This window comes from Sus scrofa, chromosome 3 (assembly GCF_000003025.6).
Source record: "Sus scrofa isolate TJ Tabasco breed Duroc chromosome 3, Sscrofa11.1, whole genome shotgun sequence".
NCBI classification, from domain to species: domain Eukaryota; kingdom Metazoa; phylum Chordata; class Mammalia; order Artiodactyla; family Suidae; genus Sus; species Sus scrofa.
In genome coordinates, this window is record NC_010445.4 from 106715236 (window position 1) to 106739055 (window position 23820).

General features: G+C 45.4%; 1 protein-coding gene and 1 long non-coding RNA gene across 2 annotated transcripts in view; one reads left to right on the forward strand and one right to left on the reverse strand.

Annotated features, from left to right (window-relative positions):
- Positions 1-9303, reverse strand: part of LTBP1 (latent transforming growth factor beta binding protein 1) — a 423791-nt gene extending 414488 nt beyond the window's left edge. The window contains 2 exon segments of the mRNA XM_021087653.1: positions 7735-7805; positions 8837-9303. Coding sequence (XP_020943312.1) covers positions 7735-7805; positions 8837-9303 — 538 coding nt within the window.
- On the forward strand, positions 8261-10764 carry LOC110260038. The gene is made up of 2 exons (XR_002342794.1): positions 8261-8712; positions 9712-10764. It is a non-coding gene; the product is annotated as an uncharacterized LOC110260038 (long non-coding RNA).

A 23820-nucleotide genomic window follows, 5' to 3' on the forward strand; every position in this document is an offset into this window, starting at 1 on the left:
TACAAATACAGCTCTGGTGTGTTTTTCCATAAGTACCAAAACAACCAATTTGTGTCACACCAACAAATTATGTACTATTTTCTCTCCACTAGGAAGACAGAAAACATCATTAGTAAAATATGCAGTTAGAGCAAGATAAATCCATAGTCTCTCCCTTATCTATAAATCATCATGCTTAATTACCACATCGGGGAGGTTTTAAAAACATGACCCCAATGAGTAGCTGTTGAAATGTATTTTCTACGTTTTTGTGTATTTAAAATATTTTATAATTAAAAATAAAATATTTGGTGGGGGAAAAAATACCCAATGTATTCCAACGTGTTTAAATCTTTTTAAAGCCATTTTATTTAACCACTCATGTATCATTAACAATTTTGCCAATTTCCAACTCTTGTAAAAATACATGTATTCATCATTCAACTAACTAAAGAAAAACTGGGTGTGAACAACCCAATATGCAGCAATCTTTGTGTGGACTATTCAACGTTCAGTAAAAGCAATGTTTAAAGGGCTCCCGCCTTGAGAAGTTTCTGAACTGTTAAGTTTTGAGCTTGGCCTTCAGATTCCCAGACAAAGGGTCATAAATATTGCCCAGGACAGAGTTCCTTCTGGGTCACCGTTTCTCAAAAGGCAGGTCACCTCTATCAGCATCACCTAGGGTGCCTATTAAGTAAAAACCTCAGAGATTCTGATTCAAGAGAGCAGTTTAACAAACTTCAGCAGTCAGCGGCACATTCATGGTTTTGCTTTGGGTCACGCCTGTAGCATGCAGAAGTTCCTGAGCCAGGGATCGAACCCAGGCCATGGCAGTGACCCAGGCTGCTGCAGGGATAACACCAGATCCCTAACTTGGGACACTATAAGAGAACTCCGTATGCATGTTTAAAAGGCACCAATCTAGAATCTCTTTAAAGGAGACCAAGTAGAAATGGCCAGAGGTATAATCAAAAATCACCAGCAGCCAATTCCTTAATTTCCTACTCTCTGGAGCAGCTGGAGCTCCTGCATGAGGGAAGAGCCACATGAGGGAAAGTGGTACAGTCTGCGTGGGAGGGGCCAGCTGAGCCTCCGCCCATGCATCCTCCTTGGGTCTTTGCATCCTAAGTGCCCCAGGGGTGGCCCGACTCCAAGCAGCCCACATCTCAAGCCCACGTGTTGGTCTACTGGTGTCTACTGGTGTCTGTTAGGAACTGAATGGTTCCCTCCCCCGCTCAAAAAAAGGTAAGTTGGAGCCCCGATCCCCAGGACCTTCGTATGTGAACTTATTTGGGGACCTTTACAGAGGTGGTCAAGTTAAAATGAGGTCATGAGGGTGAGCCTCAATCCGACATGACTGATGTCCTTATAAAAAGGGGAAATTCTAAATACAAAGATAGATGTACAGAAAGGGATAGGAAGAAACACAAGGAGAACACAACCTCCCACAAACCAGGAAGAGAGGCCTGGAACGGACTTCTCCCCACCCCCACAATGAATCAACCCTCTCAGCTCCTTGATTTTGGACTTCTAGCCACCAGGTCTTGGAGATAATAAATTTCTGTGGTTCTAAGCCAATCCTGTTTGCAGTATGCAGCACTTTGGTCCTGGGAAGTCATAAAGTGCAGTGAGCAGCAGAAGCCCATCCCAAGCAGGGCTGTCAGGAGGGTTAAGACCAAGGCCTCAGGAGAGGACGCTGTAGCACTGGACGTCCAGGAGGCCAAGGGCAGCAGAAAGCAAACAAACCGAGAGCTACAGAGCTGGGCTGGGGTCCCAGCCCTGCCCCCTCTTTTAAAAGGGCGTAATAAATCCTGCCTCTCCAGGGTGTGGAGATCAGCTCTCCAGGGCTGCCTTTGGCACCACCTTTACCAGGGTTGGAGAGATACAGAGAAAATTAGCATGAGCCCTGTTCGAAGATGACATGCAAATTTGCAAAGTGTTTCATATTAAAAAATAAATCAAGAAATAAAAGGAAGAGAACACCCTCCCCGTGCTCTGAGGCACTGCATACACGACCCTCACCTCGGCAGCAGGTCCTCAGCACACGCTCTGAGCTCAGTCAGTGCTGCAAGAGGGGGTGACACCGCCCCAGCACTCCAAGTCACCCTGGTTCATTGCTAGGAAGGACTTGGAAGCGACATCTGCATTTCAGGAAAATTTAATTCACGCTCCCAAACATGTTTGCGTATGTTTGGAATATCCAAGACGACAAACAACAGGGTCAGACACGGCAAACTCCTGCGGTGGCCAAGGGTCCTTTCAACACGTCAGGCTTCCTAAGGGCCAAGGGTTCACTGGCCGGAGGACCGCTTCACTAAAGCAGGCCAGGCGGGGGCCGGCGATGTGCTCAGGCTGGTCCAGGGGCTGCGGGGCTTCACAATGAAGGTTTAAGTACAATCGCAGCCCAGAATTTATGGTTCCTAAATGTTTGTTTTAACCAGTGCTGAGAACACATATTTGACCCAGTGTGAACTTGACCCCTGGGTCGGTCTCCCTTCGCCGGGCTGTCTGTGCCGCCCAACAAGATTTTCCAGGCGACCCTCCCACCTCTGCTCCCAGCGCTGGGGCCGGGGTGGCCCTCCCAGCAGCTGCCACGGTAAACCTCACTGCAGATCTACTGGCGAAGCAGCTGTCAATGGCCATAGCAGGCATACGAAAAATGTGTGATCATTCTGGGCCCAACTCCCTCGCTAGCCGAGCCAAGAGGGACAGGAGACGGCCTGCGAGGCCTCTCTGTCACCTGGAACTCCAGCCACACTGCACACTCACAGGCACTGCCATCTGCTGCACCATCTCTAGGTGCCAAGGGCATATATGACTATGATTCCTCTGTACATAATTAGGGAAAATGTCTAGGGTTGACTTTTTTTTTTTTTTTTTCCCCAAAGCAGTGTGGGCTGAATGCCAGTGGAAAAGCAATGGAATATCGATTTTCTGTTTCTTGCTAAGGAGAGAACAAGTCATTTGATGTGCCATGAGTTAAAACAGACCCTGTACTCCCTACAGCTGGCTGTGTTTCTCCTCTATTCATAGACCCTGGCACATGGTAAAAGCTAAACAGATATCCATTAAATAAATGCAAGAACCATCCATGCATTTAGGGAGGGCCTGCAATGTGCCAGGCACCCGCTCTGGATTCAGATCTGCCATCTTTCCTGTTCGGTCCACCTCGCCCTGCCAACCCGGCCTCACCCTCATCTCGCCTTTCTTCTTTTGTCTTGTCTGTTCCCAAGCCCTGTCTCCTCTTTAAAGCTGAGCCCACTGGCAATGTCTCTCTCTGGCCCACACTTAACCCCGAGAGAGGGACAAAAAGACTGGAAGAGGGGGTGGGTTCCATCTGGACGGGGGCGGGGGGGGAACGCAAAAAATGGGGAGAGACAAAAACAACATTAATGCCCTCTCGATAAATGTTAACCCTTGGGAAAGACAAGTGTGGTGCCATCTCCTTTGCCCAAGCAGACATCACTATCAGCAGTCACTCCATGTTAACAACTAAATGACATGTTCTGTGCAGTGATCTCAATTCTTAGAGACACCCCTCCAACACACACAGAGGGTATCTGGAAAAGCAGCATTAATATGCAACTGGGCACCTCTACACAGAGACTGGGTGGCTAAAGCCCCAGAGGCCACCACTGCGGACACCCACATCCATTCTCCGCCTGGCTGGGTGTGCTGCTGCTCCTTCACAGCTCTCTGGTTGGCACTTTCAGGTTCACTAAATCTTCAGTCTTCAGAAGCATCTGCCCTGGGCCCTTTTAAATTAAGTTCCAATCGATGATCATTGCACAACTATAAATGTAATAAATTCATTGAGTAATATAAAAATAAAATAAAGCAACAAAAAAATTAATTAAGTTCCAATCAAGTAAAAACCATGCCGTCTGCCTTGAAGGGGCACCATGTTTTCCTCACAGGATTAAGCAAACTGAACAATGTGAACACATCCCGTCTCTTACGCGGAATATTTTTTGCATCAATTGGAAAACAGCCTCTACAAACAGAAATTCTTCAAGCTAAACCCTTCCAATTATCCTCAAAACGGAAGGACAATTAGAAGGCAGCCTCGGTGATGTGCGTACACATGTTATGATGACTCTGTTTTAATAGGGAACTTCATGTTGATATATCATCAGCTTTGGTATCTGCAAGTGTAATAAACCAAACCCAAGTGCAATCGATCAATCCCAGGATATTAAGGAAGCGAGAGAGGAAAGTGACCACCAATCAATTTTGTTTACACTAGTATCAATTTCTCCTTCACTAGTGTTTACTGTAGTAGTTGCAGCCACCAATATTGGTGTCAGGATTTTTTTCCATTCAATTTATGAATACCTCAGGGAAGGCTTTTCCATCTACACAGCAAGCTTTACACAAAGAGAACTAGACACATGCAAATGACCTAATACTTAGTGTCTTTTAAAGTTCTTTTAAAATAAATCATCAACCCAAACTATTTTATTTCTTTTTTTTTTTTTCAGTAATCAAAGCCAGGCAGGATGGAAATGACTGGCTTTTTCATTTAGTCCTTTTTTTAATTCATCTATCTTGAGGTATAACGGACAAATAAAAATTGTATGTACTTAAGGTGTATGATGCTGTTTCGATAGACATACATGTGAAATAAGTACCACAATCAAGCTAAGAAAGATATGCCTCACTACACAGTTAACATACATTATTTGAAAAGAAGATGACAATAGCAGGGAGAAACACACAGGGGGGAAGAAGAAAACTGAGTAATAGATAAATAAGACAGGATTCACTTGGCTTGATCCAATAATAAACTCTAAGAATCCTTCTGGTTTCATCGAGGCTTTCACAGCCATCATTCTCTTTCACCTTGACACCCACAACCATCCTGCAAAGCTGTCAAATTTTTAGCGCAGTCATTTCAGGAGGGGGAAATAAACAGTCAGGGAAGTCAAATGAATTCACACAGCGAGTGAAGGCCTGAGAATTTATACCCTGGTCTTCTGAACCCAAGGCCAGGAGTCTTTCTTGGTGTCACACCGCTCAGCCATGGACACAAGTTTCTCGGCTTCAGGGGTAACCCCAGTTGCCCATGTTTCACAGAAGGTATAGGCTCCCTCACCTCTGTGGCTCTGCCAGGCAAACACAAACCAAGGGCCATGCTGAAACATATCCATTGAGGAAACAGGTGACTTTGGATTGAGCAATGACCTATTCCAGCATCACTTTTAAAAATACAACTATTCCTAGAGTTCCCATCATAGCTCAGCAGTAATGAACCCGACTGGTATCCATGAGGACGTGGGTTTGATCCCTGGCCTCATTCAGTGGGGTAAGGATCTGGCATTGCCATGAGCTGTGGTGTAGGTCACAGATGTGACTCAGATCTCAGGCTGCAATGGTTTAGTCTGGCGGCTGCAGATCCAGTTTGACCCCTAGTCTGGGAACGTCCACATGCCGCACCTGCAGCCTAAAAAGCAAAAATAAATAACTATTCCTGGAAGGAGCTGTGATTGAAGTTTCTAGCATTTGGGCTTCAACTAATTTGTCAGCCTGAGCAGTATCAGAAGGAGAATCGTTTTTGAGTGCTGAAGACCATCAAATTGGAGAGACATTCTGCACTGCTTGCTTAGATCCTGGTGCTACCAAGGGCTACCTTCTGGAAGCTGGAAGGATAACGTGAGCCAAAAGCAGGAAGCAGGTGTCATGAGACTAAACCAATGTAACAACTTCCTCTGGAAGCATGTAATAACTGTTCAACCCTAACTTTTCTGACCAATAGCCTTTCTCTTTCTGGGTCACCAGAGGGCAAACCTGGCCAAACCCAGGCATGCCCACACCCTTGACCCCCTCACCTGGAGAAGCAGGAAGGTCATGAGGCAATGCCTCCAGATGGGGCTGCTCTCCTCCTAGAGCATCTCTGGCCCTTCTAGAACATCTCTAGATCCCTAACTCCTTAGACAACCTAAGAATGGAGACTACTCTCTGGTCAGAGACAGCACTCAACTGCATCATTTGCCAAGTAAACTCTTTTTTGCTTTTTTTTTTTTTTTTTTGCTTTTAAGGGCTGCACCTACAGCATATGAAGGTTCCCAGGCTAGGAATCGAATCGAAGCTGTAGCTGTTGGCCTACGCCACAGCCAGAGCAACACAGGATCTGAGCTGTGTCTGCAACCTACACCACAGCTCATGGCAATGCCAGATCCTTAACCCACGGAGTGAGGCCAGGGATCGAACCTGCATCCTCATGGCTCCTAGTCAGATTCGTTAACTACTGAGCCACGGCAGGAACTCCAAGTGAACGTCTTAAAAAGTCTTAACACGTTCTCTCAAACAGGCATCAGAGAGCACCCACCCACCCCCTATAAAAACCTGCTCTGTATTTTCAGCCTTTACACAGCAATATCCCACTTTACACAGCCGTGGTGGTGCTGTTGTGGACGGGCTGTCTCCATGTCAAAGGCAAACCAGATCATGTTGGGTTTTGAGCAGGAGTTACTGAAGGGAGGAGAGGGTGTGTGATTTGACCCGAGAAACTGTAAATTCAGGAAAGTGCTGGTGCACTATTGTCAAGAGTAATCTAAGAGGAAGTGAAGAATTATGACTTAATCTAAAATGCCTACAACCCTGAGCATTTGTGATCTAGTGGTTTGAGTTCAATAATGAGGAGGCTGATTAGTGAGTTCATGTCTGTCCTTACTCCTTGATCACAGCCAAATCATAACCCATCTGGACGCTGCGTCTTACAAAATTAAATTAATGCCAAAGGCCTGTTCCTTTCAAGGATTGAAGGCATTTTTCAACAAGCAAGCTCACCAGAATGACTGTCCTAGAATTTCTTACAATTCATTCACCAGTATTTTTAAATCCAAACCATATACAAGACAAACTTCTAAACTTGACTTGTTACCCTAAATACTAACAAGCTGCTAAAACTTTGGATGATTTCAGTCCACATGTTTATGGTTCAAGCTCTGTGGAGACAACACCTAAGAATGCTTAAGTTTTTCTGAATGGAAATTAGGTTTTGTTGGGATTTTTTTTTTCCCCCATTTAACACCGGACAAAATCAACGTGTCGAGATCACCTCAACATACATTTTAACCTAATCCTTCATTTCACAATGCATAGAGGAAATATTTTCTGATGTTCTCAAACCTATGTGCATCATTAATACATTTTTCCAAAATGCTGCTGAGCATGTGCATAAACTGTAGAAGCACTGCAGGAAAACCCATGGGTCAGCTCTGGAGAACAGGAAAGTAGTTCCTTCCACTCAGGGAACAGTCAGACCTCAAGGATGGAGGCTGCTGTTGTCAGAAAGCTTTAACACTCTTGGTATTTTATTCCAGAACAAAGCCTCCTACTCCCCATTTCCCTCCTGCCATCCACTTAAGGAATGTTTTGCATTTGTCAATGCCCATGTTTAAATTAATTGCATTGGTTCTGCCATACGGCATATCCTCCAATGGGAATTTTTTATTCCTAGCCCCCAATTCATGGGTATAACAGAGTAATTAGTACCACAGTGGGATGTAGGAGAATCTTGGACATGAGAGCAGTTTTGTCCAATGAATTGCTGCAGGCGTGGATGCCATCCTGACCCTGGCCCAGCCTGTCCCAGGTGGTGATGAAGGCTGCAGATAACAGGGCGGACTGCATTGAAGACATCAACTTCTTCAGGGCAGCATGAGTCTCTTCAAGTGACACCTGTGGGATCCCCACTTGCGGACAGCCCCACTTCACCTACTATACAGGGCCACTGGGAATATGGAAACTTACGTTTGGTGCACCTCTGAGAGCCAGGAGCCTTACTCCAGCCGTGACAGCACTGCCCTCCACAGACATTGACCCTGAAACAAAGCAAGACCCCTGAGTTCAGCAAGAGCAACACTCTCTTTCAGAGAACCCAGTCTCCTGCTTCCACATTCCTCTGGCTTCCAGAGAGTCCTAGCAGATACCTAAGATGCCCAACCCAAACCTGCCCAGGTAGGAAGGTAAGGACAGTGCCTCCAGGAAGGATGGGAGAACCAAAACCTGCATAACCTAGAACTCTACAGGAGGGGAGAACAGGGTCCAAAAAACTGTTTTCCAAACTCCAAAAGTACAGGAGAGCCAAGAGTATTTTGTACATTATATGCGCCCACAGTTTAAATTGAATCTGAATTTCAAAGAGAAGCGTCCAAACAGGGGTGAGATCACAATGCCTGGAACCACTCCCGAAGAAAAAACAAAACAACAACAAAAAAAAAACAATAAGCAAAACAAGTTTTCCTTCACATCCTCAACCTGTGATTAATGGGGGGGGGGGCGGGGGGCGGAGCAAGGAGGCTGTTTTAAAAGACCAATAACAGAAACGATCCAAGTGAAACTCCCGTCAATGCTAAGGCACCCGGCCCCAGGAAAGCAGACCCCACAGGTGCAGGGTAGCCAAGCCCACAATGAGTAGGATGCTGAAAATTCTAGGTCATATAACAGGAGTTGGATCTTGACAATCAGGCCTCGTCCAAACGTTTTTTTTGCATCAACTAGAAAAAAGTTAAACTGAAGTTGCAAAGTTTAATTGATGCTGAGGGATTAAGCTGTAGTGACCTCATGTTTACGCCCATCTTCTAGGAGTAATTTGGTTCGTGCACAGGAGGTTACGCCCCAGGCAGAAATGCCTTTTGTGTTTACCCACAGTTCAGTAACAATGCGATCGAAGTTTATTCTCAGAGTTCCGCGGCTTCCCCGCACTCGGCTCTACCCGCCGCGCTCCAAGTAAGGCAGGCAGACGCGAACCGGGAAGAGAAGGCAGGACCCACCGCGCACGACGCCCGCGACCCCGCGTGTCCCAGCGCGGGCAGAGCGCGCGTGCGAGGAAGGAGGGAGGGTGTGGGCTTACCCCTGCAGCTGCTGCTTCTGCTGAACCTGCAGCCTCGAGGCCCCACCACTCTGGGTCTCCTGCGGCACTTTGGAGCGCACCGCTTGCCTGCCTTGTTTGGCGATCGGGGCGGCCGCCGGGTGACCGCCGGGCTTGGGGTGGAGCTGCCCGCCGGGGCCCCCGGGACGGGCGGACTCCGGCGGTGGCGGTGGCAGCCGGAGCCCCTGCAGGGCCGCGCCGCCGGTCGGGCTGGTGCGCCGCGTCCGCTCCGAGGGGGCCCCGGCGCCCCCCGAGCTGCGGCTGTACCTGGCGTTGAGTGCGACGTTGAAGGTCCGCGGGCGCGCCGGCCCGCCCAGGGGCAAGGCGCCCGCCGCCAGGCCGGGGCCCGGGCGCACCACGTAGGTGATCCTCCGCACCCGGCCGTGCGCGGACGACGCGAGCAGCCCTGCCCAGAGCAGGAGCCCCCACCTGAGCCAGGCCCCCGCCATCGCGGGCCACAGCCGGCGCCTCCGGCCCCCGCCCCCGGCCGTGCGGCTCGCCCGGTGCGGCCGCCTGCGCGCGCTTAGGCTCCTCGGTAAACTGCCGGGAGCCGGGGAAAAGTGGGGAGGAGGAAAACTCGGTTGCAGGGGAGGAAGTTCTGAGGGCGGCTGAGCTGCCCCAGACCCCAGCCGAAAGCAGCGGGGAGGAGGGGGCGGGGTGGGGGTGGGGAGCGCGAGGCCCGGGAGGGGAGGGGCGAGGGGCGCGGGCTTTGCTAGGTGAAGGTCCACTCGCCGCGCCGGGGGGCGTAGGGGGTGCCCCGCCCGCGGCCCGCCGAGAGTGGGCGAGGGCGGGTGTGAGCGCGCGGGACGCTCAGCTGCAGCCCAGGCTGCAGAGTCTTTAAAAAGTTTCTCTCGCAGTGGAACCGAGTGTCAGATCTGAACAGCCAATCTCCGGCAGACGTGACGTCAGGCAGTAAATCCTAATTGGGGAAAGCGTGAGATGAGCCCGAGAACGCGCCGCCACCCTCCACATCCACATAGATTGTTACTGCGGGTCGGCAAGGCAGAGGTCCCCGCTCCCTGGTCCTGTGTCCCAGAAAAGGACAAAGAACTCAGCAAACTCACTGAACGGAACTTTCCTGCTAGAAGCCCGGCTGAACTCGTTTGAGACTGTTTGAAAGGCATTTCCAGTCATTTTCTTAGCCATGTTTGCTCAGATACTTTCTGCGGGTATTGGATTAAAATACCAGATCAGGCCCCAGAAAGGACTGCTCAGAGTGTGCAGTGATGTCCATCGGAAAATGTTTAGGTGGTTCTCTTTGGGACTATAAACTCCGCCTGAATGTTTCGGGTCTGCAACTTCTGGTACCCTATTCCTCGCTGGGCATGTACCAGGACGGGCAGCAGGGGGCGCCCGCGTAGACGGGGAAAACCCGCAGTAAGACTCGCCCCCAGGAGCAGCCCTGCTCTTGGTGAGGAGACCTCTAGGACAGGAATACAGGATTTAGGATCCATGACAACATCAAGCCATTCTTAGTATTTTTTTAAAGCAAAATCAGTTCCTTAGACCCTTATCCGAAAGGAAAGGCAACTCACTGGAAATGACCCAAAACACATTAATAGGATTATGATGTCCCAAGGGAGAGTCCCTGGGATCACGATGTTTTTTGTTTTTTTTTTTGCGAGGAGGGGGGAAAGACCATGAAATAATAATACTTACTTTTAGCATTTAAATTAAAAACAATGGTTCCAACAGAATGCACAGTTTCATTACATGCATGCCATAGAAAACCCGTGGTCAGAACAGTTTTTGTTTTTTTTTTAATCCATTTAACTAAGAATGGTGGTCTGTTTCCAAGGCTTTGTTGTTCATATTCATATTTATTTGTGCCTTATCCTGGCTAGTAGATAGTTGATAACAAATGACAATGGTTTTAAGAATTGATGGAAAATAAAGTTGAGGAAACTTAATCCCTTATTCTATTTTTTCTGTACATTGGAGAAAGACCTCCAGTATTTGATTTGGCAGGAGAGGACCTCAGTCCATCTGCCTGAGGAGCAGTTTCATGTGAATCACACTCTGAGAGCCACAGTCGCAGAATAAATGGCATCTGGCGGGAGGGAGAGACCTCAGTTCAGTCCTAAGACTGCCCCTAAGTAGCTGAAAAACCACAGGCAGGTCACCTCTCCTCTCTGAACCTCAATTTCCTCTTCCATAACAGGGAAGTTGAATTAAAAGTCCCTTACAGCCCCAAGAGTCTGGCTCTAAGAACATCTGGGGTCCCGGTGGACAAGATGAGTGAGGTCACTCGAGGTCAGTCTCTAAGCCCAGCCAAAGGGAACCAGCTGAGAAGATTGAGGAAGGAGAGTGATGAAGAAACTGCCTTCCAGCCTCTCTGTCTGTAGGAAGGACACAGCACAAGCTAATAAATATCCACCAAGTGCTACTCTGACACAAGCAGAGAGGCTGACCCTCTGCAGATACAAAGTATCACAGGCACAACCTTTTTGTGCTGGAGAAACTTCCTCTCTGGCTAAGGAGACAAAATGTAAACAAACAAAAGTTTTTTTAAAGATAAAATAAATAAAGCAACACTTTGAGATAATGACAGAACCCTCACAAGACAGGATCTGATTTGTGAGAGGCCAGTGTCACAGTGCAACCCCTAATTCTTTGTCATCATCTCATGCAGAATTCACAACATGCAGGGAAGGCATTTCTTACCTGCAGCTCAAAGCAGTCTATGGAGATTTTGCTTCTCATGTAGGGATTCTAGAGCAGCAGTTAAAGGGATGAGAGCAGGGAGCACTGCTAGAAGCACTGACTCCATTCTGAAGATCCAGGACTGGCAAGAAGAGGTGTCATACAGGTGAAAGCTCAGGAAATAGTGAAGGACAGCATCACCAAAGGTCCAGACTTTAGTCTGTGGTGGTGGGTGAGCTGTTCCTATGACTCACTCCAGGACCCAGGTGGATGGCTTATGTCAAATCTTGTTTTGGTCAATGAGAGGCAGCTGCCTGCAGAGGGCAGCGCCTGGACAGAGAGCCCCAGCGCTGGGCTCAAACTGCATGTCTGCTTCTCTTTCCATGGAAGCATTGAGCGAGTCATTTCATCTGAGCTAATTTCCAGGGGCCTGGAGATCAACCCAAGGTCCCCACATTTGGGGAGAGCAATGACTTTAACCATGCTCTATGGCTCTGCAGAAAAGTGTTTAAAAATATACAATGCAACTTTGCTTTCTCTTGACCCACAGCAAAGCAGAGGGGGGTCTTTCACTCCAGTCTTCGATCTAATTCCAACCTGCCTTATGACAGATTTGAATACATCACAGGTAGATTATCTCTGAAACATAGGAAGGTTCTCGAATGTAAATGTTAAACTCATCCATAAATGGTCCATATACGTTTGTATGCATGTGGAATACACAACCATTAATGTGGTCATATACACCTAAGCAAGCAGGGCACTCTGGAAACTCCAACAAAGTCACAGGTTTTCCACATGAGCCTCTTGCTATTTACATAACTAGCAAGACAATCCTCAAAAAATGTGTTGTGCACCCTATGTGCTATCGAATGAGATGGTCACTCATCTATAACACTATTGTTCTGAAAGTGAAAGCCCAGTTTCTGTCAAGGATGCGGACCAGCCTTTGCCAAGTTAGACCAAGTTTAATGCCAAGCCCCCTAGGTTTCAAGGTCCATTTATATTGGCAGTACACAACTTCCTGGTTCAAGAAACAAGTCTTTAAAGATCTCATAAAACTTCTTGGACTTCAGATGGTTTTTACGAAACAATACTCAGATGAGCTAAGTGTAAATGAATCAGAAAAGCGGATTATGTTTCCCATAAAAAGTCGTGGGTTTGAGGATTAGGGGAAGAAAGGAAGGTTGGCAGATGACAAACTTTTTAAAGCACTTTGAAACCATTAGTCAAATTCCAAATGCAGCCAGGTTCCCTCATCCTTACATTTTATGAGTTTTGTAATTGAAAATCTTTTCCTACATTTAGGATCAGCTACAAATCAACGTTAGTGGCTGCCTGTGATCAGAACCCCTTCCACCCATGTTTTCTTCCAGCCAAGGATTTCATGAAGCCTCTCTTCGTCCACTTCTGATTTCATCAAGACATTCTTAGAAAGAGAAAGGCAGGGGAGACGGGAAAGAGAGAAACAGGACATCAGTGAGTTGTAGATAAAAGAAAGGGAAAAGAGAGTGAAAGCAGGAGAGATTGAGGAATGGGAAAGAAAGAGGCGGAAACAGAAGAAAACGCATAAAGACAGAAAGAAAGGGTCATGGGTGGAGGGGCAAAAAGAGGTGAGTAGAGGGAAGAGAGGAAGAGGATGGATTGGAAAAGGGTGAAAGGCAGCAGAAATCAATGAATGAGAGAGGAGCAGAGAAGTAAGAGCAGAGAAAAGGAAATCAAGGGCCAGAAGAATTATACCCAGCACCTGTGGGCTAATCTTCTCAGGCTGCTTGCCAGGATCCTGGCAGCCTGTTCTGAACCTCAGCTGGTTCAGACCTGAACATCAGGTTGTCCAGGTTTGAGCTGGAATTAAACCTGTGGCCTTAGAAGGTGCGAGCACAGAGGCTGGCAGGCCGCCCCACGCCACATGCAAAGCGGGAGGCAGCCTCAGCTCCAGAAGCCTGCACCTGGGTCCTTCAGTTATCCTCATGGTCCTCTCCTGTGTTCTTTCAACTACTTCATCAAAAAGCAGGGATGAAGGACTGGGAACAGGTGACCTCCTCTACATTTAACTCAGCTTCCAGGAAAAAAAAATCACACAGAGCTTTATAGATGAAGAGTTAAACAGAGACTCATCCAGTGAAGGTATCAGTGTGTCTGCCAAGTTGGGTCAGCAAGATGGAGATGGGGCTGATTTGCAGAGAAAGTTGAGGTGCCTCTGCAACTGAGCAACAAGTGGACCTGAAGGTTACCCCCAGTGCTTGCTTTCCCTTTAAAGCTTCAGGTTGGAAAGTGGAGCATCCTTAGCTGTAACAAACTTTTATTGAACAACTCTAGGGCCTTCAACTAGCCTACATAGACCCTTACAGCAAAATCAAAACTGACTTCCATTTCAGGTAAGGCAGTTTAAATAGAGCCTGGTTGGACTGCAGCCCAAAGTTGTCCCTGGGCCAGCCAGCGCCTTTGTGCTGACCCTGAATACCTGTCTATGGCAATATAAACTTGTCTAAATGAAGTCCAGTGAGGTAAAGAGACCTGGGGCAAATAATTACATGTGTGGTGAGTACTGAAAAAGGATTGTTGAAAATGACACCCAGAGAAGGAAAAGGGTCAGGGGCACAGCTGCCTTCCTACAAATTTTGGAGATCCAATCCACAAAAGGAAACTCACCAAAAATCAAGTTTTGTGCACGCTAAATGTCCCTTTCTGATTATTCCAGTCCCTTCTCACTTACCTTGAGTATAATCAAGGCTGAATATCACACAATGGTGGCTGCTAAAGACAATGAAATGCCTGTCTTCAGTGAACCAAAATCTGTTCATTAATTTAGCTTCTCATACACATTTATTCAAATCTTTGAACATTAAATAGGAAACTACAGAATAATTAAAAAGCTGTCAATATGATTTTATTTACACAAGTTATTCACCCCTTCCAAACCTCATTTGGTCATTGGCTGGTCAACATTCAAGGGGGCATAACGGAAATATGTTCTTAGTCTTGAAGAGTTTGCATCTTGGAAAATACTTGGATGTATACTGAACTGAGATGCACCTCAACTCTCTGGAACACTTGCCCCTAACTATTCGCAATTCACTTTGGAATCTCAGCTTCAAACATTTCTTTGACCTTCCATTTGTTCAATGGAAGTTTGCCCACTTTCCCTGCTTCAATTTAAGTTCAAAGATGCCCAGAAACCTGCAAGGTTGGTTGAGTGTCAGGTGGGCAAGCAGAGTAAAGTTCTCTCTCCTCAGATACAACTATTTACAAAGCATCATCCAGTTTTAAGAGCCACCTCCTTCTTTGCCTCAGCTTCAATGCCTCTCAGGTTGTTGAGTGCAGGAATTTCTTCTTTATGTAAATGTCTGGACATTAGTAACTGTTACTTCTCTTGTCTACATTAGAATTTCCACTCAATGGCACAAGAATGTGATGCTGCCTGAGTTTAATGTTTGATCCTAATTTTTTTTCCAAAATTTCTCTCTGCCTCCCATCAAATTGATGAAAGTATCATTTGGTGAATGAAGCAGCTGAGAAAATAAGATGAAAATGAAGGAAGTTACTGTACCACTTCTACATAGCAATTCCTAGCCAACATGTCTGGTTTTCTAAGACCAAAGACCCTCTCTTTCAAATTCATCTTAGGCTACGTCCCCAAATGAACCTCTGTTCCAACTATATTTACCTACCCATTTTCATTCTTTCTCTTTGAAAGGAAAAAAAAAAAAAAAAAGGACTGGCCATCGCTAGTCTGCAAAAAAAAAAAAAAAAAAGAGACACCAGTATTCCTGCCTCTAGCAACACCATCACTCCCCTGAACTACTGTCATCTCTCCAACTAAAAGAATTCAAGATCCTTTACTTCTGTGAAACTCTTTGGACCATCTTTAACCTTAGTTTACTCTCCCTCTGAACTCTTAGAGTATTTATTGTCCCTCCCAGCCATTAGGCACAGAATACATGCTTTGTAGTAGAAAAAACACTTTTTGTAACTGAAGACTTTTTGTCTTCTTGGTCTTACTAAGATAAACCAGAACCGAGGCAAGTCGTAGTTAATAATAGTTGAGGTTTGGTGACAGTGACCAACGACAAAGTGGTTTGTCTTTAGCTATTTGAAGGCAGGGTTCTGAGCAATGGGGTTTGCCCGGCTTTTCCCCCAAACTTACATACAGTTGGAGCAAGCAGAGGCTCTCTGTAGGAAAAGTAAGTTTTCTACCTCTGAATCGATCATTTGAAAAGCCAAAGAGAATTAGTCTTTACAGCGAAAGAGACTTTTGCCGTATTTCTGCCTCAAAACTGTTATAGTCCCAGTTATATCATTAAAATAGTCAAGGCTTTTATAACATCTCTTTTTTTGCTGCCCTCTCAACTCATTATTATGGGATGCCAGGACATTCTCGGAGAATGCATCTAGTAAAAATCCACATAATATGGACTAACTGAGCAATATACAAAAGTAACTCACACCGCTAAAGAAACACCAGCTATGCAAGGAGAGATCTGGCTTTCTAAACAGTGAGGGGAGACCAGTAAAACCAGCACAGTGTCTTGTGATTCCTCCAGGTTTCCAGGTTTTAAAGCCCAAGCTACTGCTGAGAAGGATCAGGTTACATCTGCCAGCCGCCCGGAACATTCCACTTAACCCTTTTCAGTCCACCATCTGGATGTTACACTTCTATTTCACTTAGAAGAAAGAGCATCTTCGGTCTTGATGTTTTTACCCATGTTTTTTTCCCTACATACAAGTACCTGGCCAATCCCCAATGCCACTCCATCCCCATGAAGCTACCTGCTCCCGCACTGACTTCCATGCCTCCAGAGGCCTGTGATATGGACACATACCTGGTTTGTCATATCCTGGGCACCTAACAGTGTACAAGTCAGAGTGAATGCCGGTTGTAAGTAAAGGCACAGTGTTTGTTGAGTGAATGAATGGCTGTCCGTTTGGGCACCTAAGCAGCAGCAGTCCACAATGAGAGATCTTCCACCTATCTTTTTTCGTCATGACCAAAAGCCTTGTCCAAGATCCTTAAGTGGTCAGGGGTCTGGAAATGGATTCATTCATTCATTCATTCATTCATGGACTCATATTCATTCACTAGCCATTTTTGAGAGCCAATTGTTTTCTAATTAACTAAGAGTGGGGAACAGATTTTCGAAATCTTTGCTTAGAAATTGAATATGCCTGAATAGATGCGAGGCTTCTCTCTGAACACTGGGGAAGTTTTCTTTAGAAGGCACAGGATAAAGAGATGGATAGAAGGACTGCTACGGTCCTCTTGCAGCTAATTGCTAGGAAATCGTTGGCAGAAAATCTACCAGCACTTAGAACAGCATCTGTAGGATGTAAATACATAACCCTGGATATCTGCTTGCCAGGAAGGAGCAGAAAGCATGGTCAAGAGCACAAACTTTGGTATCAAATAACCTGGGCTCAGTTCCTAGGTTTGGGAGAAAACTTGGGGGCTTAGGCCCACATTCTGGGTAAATCTACGAAGCAGCCGGCTGGGCATTAAGGAACTAACCTCTTGAATCCTCCTTGAACAATCGCTTTTATGAGGGAAATGTTTTTGAGTTACTCAGGGCTGCCCTGGGAACAGCTTCTCAGCTGGAAGCAGTTGGAAATAGATAATCTCAGCCTTAGATCTGTCAAAGCTGCTCCCCCTGCCCCTGCCACCCCTTTTATCACTTTATGGTTTGGCACACAGAATAATTTCTTAGTGCTCATGAAGAGTTTCCTGATAGCCAGTCAGCCGCTACACACTTCCTGCCCTAACTCTTCCAGTAGCCATTTCTGGAAAAAATGGAGCTTCCTCCAGGGGTTTTTAGAGTCAAAGATACCAAAGACTAATGAGTTGTCTGTGTTTTTTCACTCAGTGGAGAGAGGTCAGAGGTCACTATTTCAGGTGTTCTTGCCTGCAGAGGGCAGAGTCAGGCTGGGGAGGGGGGATAAAGAGCAGAGATGGAAGAGGAGACCTCAGTTTTACAAAGGGAGACGGTGGGAGGAAGGGAAGAGAATTAGTCTTATTCATTCACTGGGCACTTACAAAGCCCATAAATGGCCCAGGACAATTCTGCACCTGCTATAACCGAAGGGGGCCATGCGATAGACATTTACCTTTGTAACAAAAAAAAAAAAAAAAAAAAAAAAAGGCATTCCATGATTTAATAAACCGCATGCCTCTCTCAGCTTGTATTTTCTTATCTATAAAATGGGAATTATACTGAATACAGGTTTTAGCAAGCGTTTTCCAAAAAGGGACAGCAAGTAAACATTTTCAACTTTGCACACCCTATTCTGTCACAACTACTCAGTTTTGCTGTTGTAGCATGAAAATAGCCCAGATGAGACATAAAGGGATGGGCATTGTTGCTGAAACTCAGACTCTGTCCACCAGGGCTGAATAGAAATGTTGAGACAGAATTTGGGGTGAGGGAGAAACAAACAGCTTTTATTGCTTTGCCAGGCAAAAGAGGCCACAGCAGGCCTTAAAGACCGTGCCATCTACGGGAAGAATTGCAGGCAGTTTTATGGGACAAACATGCATTCTTCTTTCTTTAGGGGACTTTCGGTCATCAAAGCTGGCATCAGGAGCTCTTGGCATGCTCATGGTGGTGGTCTTCTGGGTTATTGCCTCGAATAACAGTACTTGAGAAAAGAGCTCATGGATCAGAGATTAGAACCCACTAGGAAAGTTCCTGAAAAACATCATGTGCTAATAATCTTTAACCCACAGATAACTGTGCCTAATCTTTAGCTTATAGGTGATTATGCTTAGGGTGCAATTAAGACAGGGAGAAGTACAAAGAAGGACTCTAAACTGTTCAATTTTAAAGTATTCATTTCTAGGAGTTCCCGTCGTGGCTCAGTGGTTAACGAACCCAACTAGTATCCGTGAGGACGCAGATTCGATCCCTGGCCTTGCTAGTGGGTTAAGGATCTGGTGTTACCTAGAGATGTAGTGTAGGTCACAGATGCAGCTTGGATCCCACATTGCTGTGGCTCTGGCGTAGGCAGGCAGCTGTAGCTCTGATTCGACCCCTAGCCCAGGCACCTCCATATGCCATGGGTGCAGCCCTAAAAAGACAAAAAAAAAACTATTCATTTCTAAAAGAAGCATAAGGAATATAACTTTTCTCATAGGTGTATAACTTGCCTACATCGTTGTGTGTATCCTTTGAGTGGGAACCAGGATCCTGTACTATTGTTTCGTGACTGATTCTCCCTTGTCTTTGTATCCACTTCCTTCCCTCATCAGCAACTGTGTGAACCTGCCCCTTGGAACACAGGGAAAGCCATGGAAGCTGAATGAGGGCCATTTCCTAAAAATAAGAAATGAGGGACACAGAAAGGCTTTTGTGCCCTGGAGCCCCACAGGGTCCCGCTTGGTGATAGCATGGGCAGATTTGGTCTGTGGGCCATAGCTTGCCATCATCAGGTCTAGTCCCCTGGCCTAACACGTAGGGTGTTGTAGGGGTTAAATGAGCTGATATGTCCAAGCAACATATTTTAGGACAGCATGCAGCAGACTTGCACTTGATAAATATTAGCCATTATTTTCACTCTGATTTTTGACTCTCCTACATGTATGCACTTCCTTTGCTCACCTGAATGAGAGAGGCAGTTCTCAGGGCTCCCTAAGGGATATTTCTAGCCCTCCCCAGTCTTGGGCATATGGAGGGTGTCACAGGTTGGGTTCTCTGAGAAGAACCCTGAAATGGAGTTGAGGGTAGAGGATGTCTATTTAAGCTCTCTCCTTGGGAGGAATCCTGCAGAAAGAAGGGGAAGGAAGAAGGATCTGGCAGAGAGAGAGGTCACGTCCCCCAGCAGCAGACGGAGCCCTTCAGGGATCTCTGAAGCTCCAATGGCGATTAGACTTGTCCCACATTGGGTCACTGTGGCTGGGCCTTGGCACCCCCACTGGGAGCAGTCCCTGGAGGTGGGCTGCCCTGGGAAGGGAGCAGCTTTGGGCGAGGGAACTCTGCAGCTCAGGCACTCCCAGAGGGGCTGACAGATCAGGACAGTCTGCTGATAGCATGCCCAGCATCCAGGGTGACAGGGGTGGGAGGGGAAGATGTGTCCAATTCTGACCATGAACTGTGCACCGAAACGACACGTGTCCTTGGCTCACCAAGCGTTTAATTGTTGCTGCAAGATCCTCCAGTGCTCTTTCCCTCTGGGAGGACCAGCAATTTCAAGACAGTGGCTGTTTCCTCAGCCTGGGTCCCAGAGGGGCATTAGTGAATAGAGTTTCCTAGTAATCTGTACCGGAAACCTCATGGGAGCAAGACCTAAATCTGAGGTCTTGTTGTTTGTTGCTGCAGTATTGTTGGCTCAGTATTATGAGTCCTCAGCTGCTGCAACAGATATATTTGAAGGTTTTGAAATGAAGACACGTCTGGTAATCTCCAAATTAGGGAACTGGTTTGAAACCACCAGCCCCACTGCCAGCAGCAGCATCATAGCTAACACCAGCATTCACATGAATTTTCTAATTTAATGCTCATAACAACCTATGTATAACACAAGTATCATTGCCCTCATTTTAAAGATTAGGAAACCTATGTTTATAGAGGTTCATTATTACAAAGGCCAGGGGAGTTCCCGTCGTGGCACAGCAGAAACGAATCCGACTAGGAACCATGAGGTTGTGGGTTTGATCCCTGGCCTTGCTCAGTGGGTTAAGGAACTGGCCTTTCCATGAGCGGCAGTGTAGGTTGCAGACACAGCTCGAATCTGATGTTGCTGTGGCTCTGGCGTAGGCCGGCAACTACAGCTCCGATTAGACTCCTAGCCTGGAAATCTCCATATGCCGTGGGTGTAGCCCTAAAAAGACAAAAGGCAAAAAATTTTAAAATAGGGAGTTCCTGTCATGGCTCAGTGGTTAACAAATCCAGCTAGGAACCATGAGGTTGCAGGTTTGATCCCTGGCTTTGCCCAGTGGGTTAAGGATCCAGCATTGCCGGGAGCTGTGGTGTAGGTTGCAGACACGACTCGGATCCTGCATTGCTGTGACTGTGGCGAAGGCCAGCAGCTACAGCTCGGATTAGACCCCCTAGCCTGGGAACCTCTATGCACCGTGGGTGCAGCCCTAAAAAGACAAAAAACATAAAAATAAAAATAACACGGCCAGAGATCTGCAAATTATAACCCACAGGCCAAATCCAGCTCACTGCCTGTTTTTGTAAATAAAGTTTTATTGGAACACAGCCATACCCATTCACGACACTGTATGTAATTATGGATGCTTTCGGGACACTGTGGCACAGTTGAGTAGTTGCATATGGTCTGCAAAGCTGAAAATACTTACCCGCTGACCCTTTTCAGAAAAATTTGCCCATTCTCCCTCTCTCCCCTAAATCTACACAAGGCCAAACCCAGGTTGTCTGACTCCAGAGACACCACTCATAATTCAGATATAAGTAAATATTAGATAGGAGCCTATAGGAGTATTATAAAATGTTCCAATTTCTATTATCCATTTACTTTTTTTTTCCCGCCCCAAGGTATATAGAGTTCCCAGGCCAGGGATCAGATCCAAGCCCCAGTCAAGACCTAAAGCTGTGGCAACACCAGGTCCCAACCCCCCATGCGTGGCCTAGGATTGAACCTGCATCCCAGCGCTCCCTGGATGCCGCCAATCCCGTTGCACCACAATGGGAACTCCTCCATTTACATTTTTAAATATAAAATTTTCATGACATTTATTTCTAGCATTATGACAGACTCCATATCCTGAAAATCCTCTCCTTAAAAAAAACACCTATAAAATTCTGGATAAAATGAATAGCTGACTTGGCAAGAGATGAAGGTAAATCCTCAGAGACTAAAAGTGAAGTAGAAGCCAGAATCCAGAATAAGCATGGTAAATGCTCACTCAAGCAGGCAGGGGACCCTAAAGGCATTTGCCAGTGGGGCGGGGTGGGGGGGATGTGACAAGGTAGTAGAGTGTCAGCACAGAGACTTTGGAATGAGTTCCCAATTTTCCAGGGAAAGTTGGATGAGAAAATATTTGCCCCATAAAGAGAAATAGCAAAAAAAAAAAAAAAAAAAAAAAAAAAAATTGTCTCTCAGCTTTGATTTTGGTTGGAAGAAAAATAAGGTCTCTACCCACGAACCAGAAGTAATAACCATAAACCAGGCCTTAAGCCTAGGGTTCAACTTCACTCTCCTTGCCTATTCTGAAACTAGTTTAAACCAAGAAACTCATTTCAAGTAGTCCTAGATTATTAGCTCCCCAGATACTTGGCAAAGTAAACACAAATAAAGGGAATATTCTATCAAGTCCCCTAAAACTCTCAGAGATAATGGCCCAACAAAAATGAGCTCACAATGAAAAATCACAAGACCACTCCCAGAGCAAGAGCACATGGGGCAGAATTAGCAGAAACTTCAAGCAGTAGAATCAGACGCACAAGGTCTTTAAAAGTTAGAGTTATCACATGTACAGGGCTTGGCAAACATTTCCCAGAGAGGCCCAAGTAATATATTTTACGCTTTGCAAGCTATACAGTCTCTATCAAAAAGACTCAACTTTGCCTACCATTCTAGAGTGAAAGCAGACACATGCAGTATGTAAAAGAATGGGCTTGGGTGTGTTCCAATAAAACTTTATTTACAAAAATAAGGAATGTGCCAGATTTGGCTTGTAGGTTATAGTTTGTAAAATAAGTATGTTTTCAATATTTAAATAATTTAATATATGAGCAAGGAATAAAATGATATCATTACTATCCAGGCAGATTTTTAAATTCTGGAAGTAAAACGTATAGTTGAAGTATTAGGATTCAGCATCTGAGTTAACTAGCAAATAAGAACAACTGAAAAGTACAGTTAACAAATTGAAAGATGCATATGGTAAATATATAGTACAGATAATATATTACAGAGAGACAGAGAAGGACATTATGAAGAAGTTAATAGTGAAAATAAATTGAAATATACCAATGATCACAAAAAAAATGAACTAAACTTGCAAGAAAGTTTGAGAAGTCCTAACATTCATCTAATCAGAGTTCTAGAATGAGTGAATTAGAAAGAATGGGAGAGGCAATATTCAAGAATTTTCATGGATCCTAATATTTAGGAACCAAAAAATATTCGGAAAAATATTTATACCCAAAATCATCCTGGTGAAATTACAGAACATTCCAGATAAAGAGAGTAGCTTAAAAAAATTTTGCCTCCCCCACCCAGAAAAGACAGTTTACCTGCTTGATGTCTGATTCCTTATGAACAATGGCAGATACCAAAATACTGCAAGATAATGTCTTCAAAGTACTGAAAGCAAGTAACTCTCAATCTGTAACTGCACATCCAAAAAAAACAGAGAGTAACGGTGAGATATAGATGTTTTCATATGAACAAAAGATAAGCTGATTTATTACCAACATACCTTGTTAAAAGTTAAAACATAGAAGAGGAGTTCCCTGGTGGCCTAGAAGTTAAGGATTCAGCATTGTCACTTCTGTGGCTCAGGTTTGACCCCTGACCCAGGAACTTCTGCATGCCACAAGCTAGGCCAAAAAAAAAACAACCAACCAACCAACAAACAAAACACAGAAGAAATAAAGGAACTTCTTAAAGGTATATATTTCAGGGAGAAGGAAATAGACCACAGAAAGGAGATTTGAGATTTCAGAAGGATGGACACCAAATGAGCAAAGAAAGTGGTAATCACATGGATAAACCTAAATAAACATCAACACTAATAATATCACATTTGTGAAGTTAAAAAAAAAAATGAGGGGAGGGCACATGAATAGAGGTAATATTTCGTCCCTTAAAATGGTAAGTACATAATTGTGCATGAGCACATGCTGTAATCTTCTCTATATATGATGTATTTTGCAAAACACTTTTCATAGGAATAAAATACTGGATAACAATAGCCTATAAGCTGGAAAGAATTAAAGCCCTCTAAGTTTTAGAAAGAGGTAAATATAATTAAAAACTCTTAACCATTAAAAAATTAGAAATAGGATCTATAAATTCCAAACAATTAGAGGAGGAAAAAAGCGGAATGAGAAAAGAACTTCAAGAGTTCCCATCATGGCTCAGTGGAAATGAATCTGACTAGTATCCATGAGGACGCAGGTTCGATCCCTGGCCTCGCTCCGTGGGTTAAGGATCCGGCTTTGCCATGAGCTATGGTGTGGGTCTCAGATGCAGCTTGGATCCAGCGTTTCTGTGGCTGTGGTGTAGGCCAGCAGCTATAGCTCTGACTTGACCCCTAGCCTGGCAACTTCCATGTGCCATGGGTGCAGCCCTAAAAGGCAAAAAAAAAAAAAAAAAGGAAAAGAACTCCATAGGACAAGTAAAAAGCATACAAGAAAGAGAGT